Consider the following 13,446-nt stretch of genomic DNA (forward strand, 5'->3'; position numbering starts at 1 on the left):
ATGGAATTGGTGATTTTTTTCTGTGAGGTAACTGAGAGAGGACTTGTGGACTCTGTGGCTCCCGCCGCAAGGCTGTGCTGCCCCGGGGAGGGGTTTCCAAATGTTACAGCCCCACTGATGGGGTTCAGAGTCGTTTAGGGTCCTTGCTGTCTGCAGATAGAGACCCAGGGAGCCTCGCGGACATCCTGTTAACCTGTTTGCTCTGCTTTTCGGACTAGCCTGCGTGTGAACCTGGACATGGGCAAGATTGTGTACAGCTGGGTGATTCGGAGGGACTCAAAAATCCCCGGGACGGTGGTTCGTTCCAGCACCATCCCTGAGCAGCTGGGCAGGATTTCTTACCTACTCACAGACAAGACAGGTGAGCTGTTTTCTGGAGCTTCTCGGGCTTCCCAGTGAGAGGCGGCGCTTGCATTCTCTTCCTGGAGATCTTAGAGATGGATGCTTGCTGCTGTTTTATTCTCTTCAGCTTTTGAGGAATGTTGATTTTTTTTTTGGTGACGATTGTCCTCACCGTCAAGCTGCAAAGCCTTACCCGGTACTAATTAGGCTCAAAGCACTTCTCGGGGCGCTCACAGAGGGTGGTCTAGTGAACCTTCAACCTCATCTTGGGAGGGAGGCATTTTTAGCCCCGTTTTACAGATGAGGAAACGAAGCACGGGGAGGTTGGCTGCCGTGTCAGAAGCGCAGGGTGACCGAGCAGGCTTCGAGTCCTCATCGCCGCACCCCAGAACACTGCCCTGCAGTTTGCTTTCAGAGTGGCTAAGAGCAAGGACGGGGAGTGGGGACCCCTGGGTTGAGCTTCCTCTCTACCACTGAGTGACCGTGGGACAAAAGCGAGTCTGTTGCAAAGATCTGGTGGCTCAGCCCATCAGAGAAAAATGAGGTTTCAGGAAGGAACAGAACCAGAAGATTTCTGGATATGTCTGCTTCAGAGCCCCTGGGGTAGCCGCTGTAGGACTCCCTCAGTGGGGGTGAACCTGACTCTGTTCATCTTCTGTCCGTGTATCCGTCTGCCCAGGATTCAGATCCCTTCTGGACAGAATCCAGTGTATAAGTCCTGTGTTACCATCTGGGCTGCTGGAGTGAGTCAGCCGCCTTGCCTGACCCTCCCTCTAGACCATCCCAGGGAATGAGGGTGATTATGCCCCCTGTGGAAATCCAGGAAGCAATTTTCAAAAGAAAAGGAGTTCGATTCTGGACAGACCAGATAAACACTGCAGACATCTCCCGAGCAGGGGAGCAGGGGCAGTACTGAAACCAGGGCAGGGCGTAGAGTAGTAAATGCTCAGAAAACGACAGCCAGGATCCCTCCTGTTCCTGGAAGCCCCCGGAGGTGGGCGGGTTCCTCATGTGTCTTGTGTTGCAGGAACTCTCACCCAGAACGAGATGGTTTTCAAACGGCTGCACCTGGGCACCGTGGCCTATAGCCTTGACTCCATGGATGAAGTTCAGAGCCACATTTTTAGTGTTTATACCCAGGTAACGCCTTCTGCTTTGATACTGGAAACAATTCTTTTGCACGTACTAACCCCTGTATTGAAATAGGATTCCCGATACTGTCCCATTCACCCAGCGAATGAGTCCTGTCCAGTGGTTCTTGGTGTATTCCCAGAGTTGTGTAACTATCACCGCTATCAGCTTTGTCTCATCCCCTCCAAAAGAGACCCCTATCCCCATTAGCCATCATTCCCTGTCCCTGCCCCCCCACCTCTCCTTCCAAACCCAGGGCAACTGTCAGTCCTTTATGTTTTGAATAAAATCACCCTTGAAATCAGCCCTCCCCCTCTCCCGTGCCATCTTTCTCATTCCCAGAGTTACCCTGCTCTGCTGGATACTGGGACAAACCCAAGAGAGACTTGTCTGCCAGTGACTAGTGCCAGAAATAGCTTTGGGCACCTAGTGGTTACTTTTACTTCCTTTCCCTGGTCAGGAGCCAAAGCAGCAGGCATGACTGATCTGCTCAGGAAAAACCGTCGTCACCGGTGGGCTTCAGTTTCCCGTCCGGGTTCAACTCTGTGACCACACGGAAGGGATTAATTTATCCGAGATGCCCTGCAGCTTCTCTGCTCCTGCATTTGTTTCTGCAAGGTTTTTCAAAACTAGTCCTTTTTCAGAGAAAGGTATTACCCGAAAGTGTTGTAATATTCCTAAAAAGTTATACCTGTGGTGGGCGCACGCACACATACACACACACACACCCTTGGGTATAGGACCTTGGCTACTCAAAATCGCTAGTGATGTTTTAAGAACAAAAACAAAAGGAAGGACGTTGACTTGGGCCTCATATGTGAGGGATTCCAACTCACTCTGATTAGGGCAGGGCTGGGCTGCTGTGTCTCAGAGGTAAGATGACACACGGGCAAACCCTTGGTAATTCTGAGATGCATCAGGGCTGACGGGCCAGCGGTATGTGGTGGCACTTGTCTGGACATGAGAATAGAGAGGCCACGTTTTGCTTAAATTTGCCAAAATAGATAATATTTTTGTTGTCAGAAGGCCAGTTAGAAATGTGAAGGGAGTATTTCTCAATACAGAGTAGAGGCAGAACTCCTGAATGCTTTGTGCCATGGTTACATGAGACGTTGAGTTTTCTGGAACATTCACTGGAAGGCACGCCTGGATTCTAGGGTTATTTCCTGAGAATGGCAGAGCAGGGGATATAGTTTGCAAGTTGGAGTGAATTTTAAATGGAGGACAGTGAATTTGATCCACATAAGTGAAACACCTATAATTCTTCTAGGCTGCCTGTGTGGGCATTTGTGGCTTGTCTCCAAATGAATCCCTAGACTAGTTTCAAAGATGGACTTTAGGACTCTTAAAAACTCAGGAGGACTTAGTTGGATGGGAAGGAAAAGCCACGTCCAGCCCCCTGTCCCTCTCTCTTGTTCCATCACCCTGTGTGGCGTTGGTGGTCTGCAGCTCTGTACTGGCCCCCATGTGTCACTCTCCAGATGGTCTCTCCTGCCCGAGCTTCCATCGCCCTGCAGGTGGCAATGACCCCCGTCTCTGTCTGCTGCCCCACCTGGAGCTCTAGACTCAAGACACTAGCGTGCTTGGCATGGCTGCTTACGGAGCCTAAGGACAGTGTCCCTGCAGTCCTGACTTCCTTCCCATATTCCCACACACCTGCTTCTTTTCCAGAGGTTCTTGTCCTAGTGCGTGCTACCCCTGCCTACCGCACTGCTCTCTCCCATGAACTGAGAAATGCCCCTTCCTTCCCCATCCCTACCTGCCTTCAGCCGTCAGTCCCAGGCCCGTTGTGAGGTCTGCTCCCCCTGATCATGTGTTTGGCCTTCTGTCTTCATCTCTTGTCACCTGCTAGGCCAAACCTGCCCTCTACCCTGCCTGGCTGTCCGCACACATCCCCCTGCCCCACACAGTCTCCCTGCTGCTCCTCTTGAACCCCTCTCGGGAGCACGGGGTGCCCCTTGTTCTGTTAACTCCATCTTGGGGCTGAGACCTCTGTGTGCTCCAGGCATGGCGTGCGTCCCCACCCCTCCCTCCTGGCGTACACTCTCTCCTCCGCTTACTCCTTCGGCAGGGGGGGCAGGGGGAGCTGCCTTGTTTCTGTGTCTTGGAACAGACTCTTCCCTCTGAACCGTTGAACCCCCATGCCTTCCGGGCCCCACCCGAGGGGGTCCTCTGTGTGGGTGGTCACACTCACCAGCGTCTGGCTGAACCCTCTTCCCTCTAGCCCCCTCCTTGGCACTGTAGGCCGACTGGTGATTGTACCAGACAACTTCCTGGTCATGGTGCCGCCCCACCCCCCGGCAGGAGACACCCCTTTGCCCACTGGGGTGGGGTTTTTAAGAGCTTGTGATATTTACAGAAACCATCCCTTCTCAGGGTATTGGCATAGTTCAGCTTTTATGGTCCGTTTTTGCTTTAGCACAGATAACACACTTTGTAAAGTGTTAAAAGTCCCAGAAAGACATTTCTTACTGCGAGCACTACCCCAGACCCCTGGCTTAGCGGAAGCTCATAAATTCACTCACCCACCCTGGCCTTGGAGTTAAAATCGCTGAGTGTTACAAGTCAGGTCGTCTGGAGGCTGGTGTGAGCTCAGAGTTACGGTACCCGCTCACCCTGCGAGGTGTGTGCATTCTCCCACGCCGTCCAAAAACCCTGCCGTGATCACGGGAATACTTTCATGATGAGGCTTTCAAGGGCTCTTCCAGGTTTTTAAAACAGCTTTATGGGTGTGTACTTGACCTACCATAAAATGTGGCTCTGTTAAGTGTTCAAGTCAGTGACTTTTTAGAGCTGTGGAACCAGTGCTGCAACCCCAGAAAGATCCCCTGAGCTCCACACAGTCATTGACTTGACTTTAGAGTTTAATAATGGGATTTTAGAACAGCGTTTCATGAAGTCCACCATCTGAAAACACCTGGGGCAGATCCCTTGGGATGGTTGGACCCTCTAGACTTACAGTTCTAGCCAGTGAACCGGGTGATTCTAAAGTACAATAGCATTTGAGAAGCTCCTGTGAACCTGAGGCTTGCCCTGTTTTCCCTGTCTCAATCTGCGGACTCCACAGCAGGGTTTGCAAGGTGACCCGTTGGAGAGACGGAAGAAGAGATTAGGGTATCTCTTTGCTCTGCGTTTGTATTTTCAGACTTAGAGCAAAATTTAAATCTTAAATTTCAAGAGCATTGAGATCAAGCCAGGGACCCTCGGTCCATCCATATGTCTGACAAGTGTCTGTCCAGTCCGGTCCTTGAGGTGTCCTGTGGGAAGAGTGGCAGGAGTCAGAGGTCTGTGGGGGTTTATTTTTAGGATGTGGGAATGTAGATCGCAGGTGATGAGTGTCCGTGTGACCCGTTTGATGGATGTCATTTCACTAAATTAACCTCATAAAGAGGGGACTTTAAGAGATTTCTGCAGGGAGACTGCCAACTATTAATAAAAACCTAAATAAACTGTAAATGTCCAAACATTTTGAGGAAAAACCATGACAGGCTGAGGAGATAGGATGATATTTTTCCTTTGGTTTCTTTATTTATTAGTACATTAAAAAAAAATTGAGCTACAGAGGTGTCTGGGTGGTGCCATCAGTTAAGAATCCAACTTTTCATTTCGGCTTGTGTTGTAGTCTCGGGGTCATGAGATCGAGCCCCACATTGAGTCCTGCATGGGGCTGCACACTCAGCATGGAGTCTGCTGAAATTTCTGTCCCTCTGCCCCTCCCTCCTGCACATGACTTTGCTCTCAAATCAATAAATAAATCTAAAAAAAATTTTTTTTTAAAGATTTTATTTATTTATTTGACAGAGATCACAAACAGGCAGAGAGAGAGAGAGAGAGGAGAAAGCAGGCTCCCCGCAGAGCAGAGAGCCCAATGTGGGGCTCGATCCCAGGACCCTGGGATCATGACCTGAGCCGAAGGCAGAGGCTTAACCCACTGAGCCACCTAGGCACCCCTAAAAAATTTTTTTTTTTTTTAAGATTTTATTTATTTATTTGACAGAGAGAGATCACAAGCAGACGGAGAGGCAGGCAGAGAGGGAGATAGAGGGAAGCAGGCTCCCTGCTGAGCAGAGAGCCCGATGCGGGACTCGATCCCAGGACCCTGAGATCATGACCTGAGCCGAAGGCAGCGGCTTAATCCACTGAGCCACCCAGGTGCCCCTAAAAAATTTTTTTTTTAAATTGAGATATAATTGTCGTGTGAGCTTGCTGGGCTTCCCAGTGTTCAGTAGCGTCCTTGCCTTCTACCTTCTGGATGCCTGAGGTGCCCCCTCCCTCGGTTATGATAACCAGAAATATCTCTGGACACCTCCTGATGGGGCAAAACCCTGGGTTATATGGGGTTCAGTTTCCACAGACTGAAATGTGTGGCCTTGGCCGTGCTCGTGATGTCTGTGAAGTAGTCCACATTGAGTTTATTCAGTCACATAATCATCCCATAGCTCAGCTGACTCATTTGGAAGTAGAGGCTCAGAGCCCGTGCCAGGAGGCGGTGGGGGGGTGACTCTGTACGGGTAACGAGCTATGAGCTCTGAGCGTTCTTTGGGGGACGAAGTGGGGCTTCCACGACCGTTTTTCCTCTTTGATGGAACCGCATTTTTACCAGTTGCACCCCGTCCCCAGGGTTCGTTATTACGAACGCTTCTACGTGGAGATGTTTTAATTGCATTTAGGAAGAAAACGGGTATTCGTGGGGGATTGACCTTTAATTTCGGTATTCGTCGTCCTCTGACTCACGTCCCTCTGACACACACCGGCATTCTTGCTGGGAGGGGCTAGTGTTCATTTTCAGCCCTGTGTCTCACATGTGGGCTGGGACGTGGAGAATGACCTTGAAGCGGTGTATGGTGTGAGGTAGCCACCCGAGGGCCCTCGTCAGGGGCCTTTGTCCGTGGAGGCCTTGATTTCCTCTTTCAGCTTCTGACCTCGTGTGGGGCTGTTGGGTCCCCCCTCGACAAGGGGACCCGTGGTTTCTCCCCGGGGCAGAAGGAGTTGGAGCCCGCCTCTGTGGGTACCACATCTGGTTTTGTTTTCCCCCGGTATTTTTTAAGTAAGGAGAAATGTGCGTAGGTTCAAGGCCTGTGGGGAGGAGGCCACAGATAAACACGGTACGATGTGAAACTCTTCCATATGGGGAATGTGAGGATGTTTGAAGACTGGGTCCTCCTCCTGATGTGGGCCGAGCCCCTGGTGATCACCAGCATGTTCAAGGTGCATGTGGACAGCCCTTCGGTGGGTGCATGAGCTTTTCCTTTGAGAATTGAAAGGCCATTTCAGAATCCACAGTTTTATTCCTCCTCCCTGAAACGTCTTTGGTTGGAAAGGGGGATAAGTGTTAATTTGAAGGAGAAAATAAATGAACTTGGAGACATGATACCCGTGGCCCTCGGTGTTGGTTGGGGTTAATCACCCCTGTCTTCTGATTGGATGTCGGTTGTTCTGGGAGCGAGGTCTTTCCAAAAAATCCGGGGCTCCCGTGTTTCTCTTTGCCTTGCTCTCGGCTGGTTTTACCTGGAATGCAAAACCCCAGAGCTCGGTGTTATCCCCCATTTGAAATATTAGCGGGAATATTTCTGGAGACGTGAGTTCAGATAGCTTATACAATTCAGAGGTTTGGAGAGGATACCCTTCGCTTTTCCTTTCCTTCAGACCCGCTGTTACTGAAACTTGCTGGCCAAAGCCATGATGTTGTCAGAGGTCTTGTTATTGCTCCAAATGTTAAATAATAATTTGGTCCAGGTGCCGAGGCATGTGGGCGAATCGAAGACACGCAGCTGTGGCTAGATCGTAAATTACGGAGCTCATGGAGAACCCTCTGGGTGTAGTCTTTCCAGGGGAGAGAACCTTTCTGTAAATCTTCAGTCCTTGTTATAATTTTAGAGTTAAATTCTTTATAATTAAAAGCACTTGGCAAATAATGATTCATTTAAACTGTAGTTCTGATTCATTGCTCTAATTACCGTAACCACGCAGTGCCCTTTGGCCTGGAAGTGAAACTCGTGTCCTCTTGACACCAGAGGTTAACAGAGCAGGAAGCTAGAGCAGTGTGTGCGCCTGCATGACCAGAATAATTTAGTAATTGTCTAATTACCTGGGGAGGCTAATGCCACTGCTAAAAATAGTGTTAAAAAATGAAATGAAAGTTGTTTTCTTATTTCTCGTGACCCATCTGTTTTCTCTTTGGGGGCAGCCACGTGTTTGTGGGTATAAAACACGATTCATTTTGCGGGACTGGACCGCTTCTCTTCTGTTGGATAAAATATGTTTCTAATGGCGTCCAGCACCCCAGTAAGTCCAGAGGCGTCTCTAACTTCCGGGACTCCGTTAGCTGTAGAGGAAGACCTTTGCAGGGGGTTCCTGTTGTCCACAACTGTGATTTAAAACTTGGAAGCGGTGTTGGTCAGTTTGATATTTATTTCTTCCTGGAAATAGAAAAACAGTCAAGTCATTGAAGGATGCCCCACCATCCCCTGAGGAGTCCCCTGGTCTTAATTTGTTCTTCTGTTCAGCAAATATCGACACGTGCCAGGCACTGCTCTGGGTACGAAGCCTGCAGTGATGAATAACACACACAGACAAGTTCTGTTCTCATGGCTTAATGAGAAAATCCTCGGGCAAACGAGCCCGTTTTTGACTGAACACAGCAACACACATTGTAGTGTGGGAGCGTGACTCCCGGTGTGGGGGACTGTGAACTGGGGGACTCGGAGAGGGCCTCTCTGAGTATGTAACATTTGAATTGAGACCTCAGGGATGAGAAGGAGTGAGCCAGCTCTGCGAGATCTGGGTAATGATGTTCCAAGCAGAGGGCAAGGCAGGCGCAAAGGCCCTGAGGTAGGCAGGAGCTTGGTGGTTTTCAAAGAATAGAACAGCCAGTATGGCTAGAGCAGGGAGGAGGAGGAGGACCATGGCATGAAGGGAGGCTGCACAGGTGGGCAGGGGCTGGTCAGGTAGGCCGTATGGACCACAGAGGGCATCTGAGTTTTACTGAAGACTGAGTGCGGAACAGCCCCTGCAACAGAGGATTATCCTCTCCAAGGGTCAGTCATGCCAGCTTGAGAAGCCATGTCTTCCTACACAAGCCTCACTTGTGGTATATGAGGCCTCACTCTGTCAGGGGCCCCTGATACCACCCAAAGGAGGACAGATTCATGTGTTCAGAGGTAGAATCACCCACATTTGCGGATTTGTAATGTTTTTCTCTATTTTGCATTTTTTTTTTGCCAGTTATGAATGATTGGGTCCATAAAAAGGACACGCCGTATATTGCAATGTCACTGTAGACGTGTATTCATGTCTAAGGGCTGCTCCATGTGGTGGTTCTTCCACAGGTTCTAGACCCTTCTGTGTCTCCAGTCATCTTCCTTGTTCCTTTCTCTTTCTTGTAGCAATCCCAGGACCCGCCTGCTCAGAAGGGCCCCACGCTCACCACCAAGGTCCGGCGGACCATGAGCAGCCGTGTGCACGAGGCCGTGAAGGCCATCGCGCTCTGCCACAACGTGACTCCCGTGTACGAGTCCAATGGTGTGACTGACCAGGCCGAAGCCGAGAAGCAGTACGAAGACTCCTGCCGCGTGTACCAGGCATCCAGCCCAGATGAGGTAAAGCCCAGGTGGAGACGGTCGGATGCACAGAAGAGTCTGTGCCTGTTTTCCACGTGCTGGGGCGTGGGGCTCCCCCAGGGAGCCACCTGTCCACAGACACGAGCCAGGGGGGACTGGGCTGCTAGGGAAACACATTTTCGGATGCGTGCAGGACTTGCTTCCCTCTAGAACAAATACTCTTGGACTCCAGATAGAGCCCAAATAAGCAAAGAGAGAGAGGTCTGGTTCGTGACTCAGGTGGCCAGTGTGTGGACACAAGGCCTCTCTTAAGTGGCGCCTTTCCTTTGCTAAAAAACTCCTGCACTCTGAAGCTAGAGCCCGTATTGTACTTACTCATTTAACACGCACAGTTCAGTGTTTCTTTCTCGTGTATTCACAGAGTTCTGCAACTGTTAGGACAATCCGTTGAGAACATTTTCACCACCTTGAAGGAAGCGCCCCATTCCGTGTCCTCCTGGACTCTCACCCTACCCCCAGCCCCAGCAGCCCCCAGCCCTGCTGTCTCTCTAGACCTGCCTATTCTGTACAGTATGTGACCTTTGTGTCTGGCTGCTTTCACTTAGCATTGGTTTTCCAGATTTGTCCATGCAGTGGTGTGTATCAGTCCCTCAGGCCTTTTCAGGGGTGACCGATGGCCCGTGGCTTGGGTAATACTACATTTTGTTTATCTGCTCATCGGTTGGCGAACATTTGGAGTGTTCCTAGTTTTCTTTCCTTTTTTTGCTGTTATGGATAATGGATCTTTTGTGCACAAGTTTTTGGGTGGACGTACATCTTCATGGAGTGCCACTGCTGGGTCCCACGTGAGAGCCACGTTTGAGCTTCCCTAAACTACCATGCCGCTCCCTGAAGTGGCTGCATCATTGTACAGCCCGAGCCATGATGCACGTAAGGGTTCCAGTTTCCCTTCTCCTTTGCCAACAGGGTCCTTGTCAGTCCTTTGTCTTCTGGCCATTCTAGTGAGTGGGAGGTGTGGGACCTCCCTTGTGGTTTTCATGTGCGTTTTCCTTGACAGCTCCCATGCTGAGCGTCTTTCCATGTGCTCACTGGCTACTTGTGTATCTTCTCTCCAGGATCCTCTGCCCTCTTTTAAATATGTGTTTTTTTGTTGCTGAGTTGAAAGAGTTTTTTTTATACATTCCAGATCAAAAGTGTCTTATGGGATACATGCTTTGTAAGTATTTTCTCCTACTAGGAAGGCCATCTTTTTAAATTTCACGATGATGTCCTTTGAAACCCTAAAGTGTTTAGTTTTGATCAAGTCCAATAAGCCACATACTTCCAGATGGTTGTTTCTGTGTGACACATTCTCTGGCTAGAACCAGGACTCATTTGATTCCATGTTCCAAGAACCAAGGGTCTCTTAGCATGATGGCTCTTTACGGTTTTTTGTAACAGGCCCCTGATTGTTCTCCCTCGCGGGGTCTCGGGGCGTCATGTGATGGGAGCGCCCTCTTCACGAAAATAGGATCTTCTTTGTCTCTCTGACTTCAGTGTGATTCAGACACAGGGATAGTTCACCAAGCGGGTAACTTTCTGGTCTTTTTTCCTTCTCCTTCCCTTCCAGAAAACTTGTATTCTGGTTATGAAAGCCGTTACTTTTCAGTGTAGAACATTTGGACACTTCAGACAACCATAAAGAAGAACCTGGATCAGTTGCAGTCTCATTCTTGAAAGATGACAGTGGGCCCCTTTCCTTGAGCCTTTGGTGCCCGTCAGATCCCGTTTGAAGTGCTTTCTGTGTAGGATCTCATCTTAATGTGTCTAGCAACGAAGGGGCCCCACTATGACCCCATTTTCAGAAAAGAAAAGTCAAAGAGAGATTAAATATTTAGCCTAAAGTCACCTGGATTTTTTTTTTTTAACTTTTTGTCTTGGAAATAATTTCAGACTTAGAAGTTGTAAAATTAGTACCAAGAATTCACGAAGCACCAAATCGTCACTCTGATTCCTCAAATGTTACCTATTTTCTACCTGTGCTTTATCATTCTTCACCTTAGAAGAGTTAGCCGTAAGAGTTAGCTTCTTTTACTTGTATTTTATTTTTTTCCCTAAAAGACAAGGACATTTATCAGAAACAGGAAATTAACATTGATACAGTACTGCTCTCTATCCTGCGATGACAACTTACTTCAAACACACACACACACACACACACACACGAATATTTCTCCCCCCAGATCAGAGTCCAACCCAGGAACACATGCTATCTTCAGTTGCCACACCTATTCTCTCTCTCTCTTTTTTAATTTTTTTTTAAGATTTATTTATTAGGGAGCACGAATCAGGGGAGGGGAAGAAGGAGAAGCAGACTCCTTCTGAGCAGGGAGCCTGACTTGGGGCTTGATTCCAGGACCCTGAGATCATGAGCTGGGCTAAAGGCAAATGCCTAACTGACTGAGCCACCCAAGCACCCCTCATACCTCTTGTCTCTTTTAAGGTGGAATGGTTCCTCAGGTTTCCTTGACGTTCGTGGCCCCCACACTTTCAAAGATAAAGGCTGTTGTAGAACGTCCCTCAGTTTTGGTTTGATGACATTTTGTCGTCAAAATTTGGTGAGGACTCAGTTTATTGCCAATTTGGCTCTGTCCTCAGTACGTGTTATAGGGAGACCTGCTCTTGGGGTGTCCTGCTCATCGAGATACTAATTTATGGTCACATGGATCAGGTGGTGTCCCCAGGTTTCTTCATGGTCAAGTTGCCGTTCTCTCTTGCTAATTACTCTTATGATAAAGCCCCTGACTGACAGGGCCAGGGTTCGAACCCAGAGAATATATTGTCACAACCCAAACTCTTAGTCATTTTACTTAGTTATTTTTCAGAAACCACTAAGAACTTTTTTCCCCCTAAGATTTTAATTAATTAATTAATTAATTAATTATTTATGTAGAGCAAATGTGGGGAGGGGCAGAGGGAAAGAGAGAATCCCAAGCAGACTCCCCACTGAACACAGAGCCCGGTGTGGGCTGGATCTCACGACCGTGAGACCGTGACCTGAACCAAAATCAAGAGCTGAACACTTCACTGACGAAGCCACCCAGGCGCCCCACCACTAAGAACTTTGTGACATGTGATCCTTCGATATCTTTTCATATATTTTTTTCCTAAAAAACCAGGAATTTTTAACGAAGTTTTGTATTCTCTGTTTTAAACTGGATACTTCCATCATGCCTGCTTACCACATTTTTTGAGTATCCTTGAAAGGCAGCTTTTTATAATTACTGTCTACGTATGCACGCTAATGTCTTTAACCATTCTCCTCTTGTGGGAACTTGGGTTATCTCTCATGTTTAGCCTAACATTTATACACATTTTCTGTGAGTATGCTTACACCTGGTATTTCTAGAAATGGTGTGACTGGGCTTATTAATTCAGCAGGCATTCTGAGTGCCTGTGATGAACGAGGCACTGGGGTAGGGGGTCAGTGTTTCACAAGACGGCAGCTCCTGTCCCCAGGGACGCGGCAGGGGTGAGACCGTTGAGCACGTGAGTCTTGGGATCCCAGCTCCGCACCTGGCCGGCCGCTCCTCGCTGTGCCTCTGTGCCCCTGTGACAAGAGGGTTGTTGTGAGCCCCTTAACGGACAGTCTGTCCTGTGGGTCACAGTGAAGGAGTGTTTCTAAGGCTCCTGGTATAAATGATTGGATAATTCATAGAATTATTTTTTTTTTAAAGATTTTATTTATCTAACAGAGATCACAAGCACGCAGAGAGAGAGAGAGAAGGGGAAACAGGCTCCCCGCTGAGCAGAGAACCTGATGCGGGGCTCGATCCCAGGACCCTGAGGTCATGACATGAGCTGAAGGCAGAGGCTTTAACCCACTGCGCCACCCAGGCGTCCCCAGAATTATTTTTAAACTGTTTTATTTTTCCACAAATGTTACAGGGGCATCCGGTTATTTTTTGTTGTTCTTATGAAGAAGGGTAGGGGCTTCTCCAGGAAAGAGTGCTGGAAAGGTCTGGACTAATCAGAGAATATTAAGGAGCCAGAGCTGCATGGTGGTTCGGGGAGTACTGTAATGATAACCCTTTCCAAAGTTCAGAAAGGGAAGGACATTTGGACGTGGCTTTCCCTGACTGGTACCTTCTTTATCCTTCTTGGGGGCCCTGGCACGTGGCTCTGAGGAGGCGACTCCTTGTAGTCCGCTTGGTGATTGTGGAATAGCTCAGCTCTGAGCCCAGTCCGTCCATGACCCCCAGCATTTCAACCGGGACTTTTAGGGGTGAAAAATGTTGAAACCCTTAGCCAAATTCCAGGCTCCCTGCTGAGCAGAGAGCCCGATGCAGGGCTCGATCCCAAGACCCTGGGATCATGACTTGAGCCGAAGGCAGAGGCTTTAACCCACTGAGCCACCCAGGTGCCCCAATGCTCA

The 13,446-nt window shown here is 49.0% G+C and overlaps 1 protein-coding gene across 6 annotated transcripts in view; it reads left to right on the plus strand.

Annotated features, from left to right (window-relative positions):
* ATP9A (ATPase phospholipid transporting 9A (putative)) overlaps positions 1-13,446 on the plus strand; it is a 129,149-nt gene that overhangs the window by 74,242 nt on the left and 41,461 nt on the right. For all 6 annotated transcript variants that reach the window (XM_032350329.1, XM_032350328.1, XM_032350333.1 and 3 more), the window contains 3 exons: positions 219-361; positions 1,370-1,482; positions 8,859-9,071. In XM_032350329.1, coding sequence (XP_032206220.1) covers positions 219-361; positions 1,370-1,482; positions 8,859-9,071 — 469 coding nt within the window. The remainder of the gene's footprint in view (positions 1-218; positions 362-1,369; positions 1,483-8,858; positions 9,072-13,446) is intronic.

This window comes from Mustela erminea, chromosome 7 (genome assembly GCF_009829155.1).
Source record: "Mustela erminea isolate mMusErm1 chromosome 7, mMusErm1.Pri, whole genome shotgun sequence".
Lineage (NCBI taxonomy): Eukaryota > Metazoa > Chordata > Mammalia > Carnivora > Mustelidae > Mustela > Mustela erminea.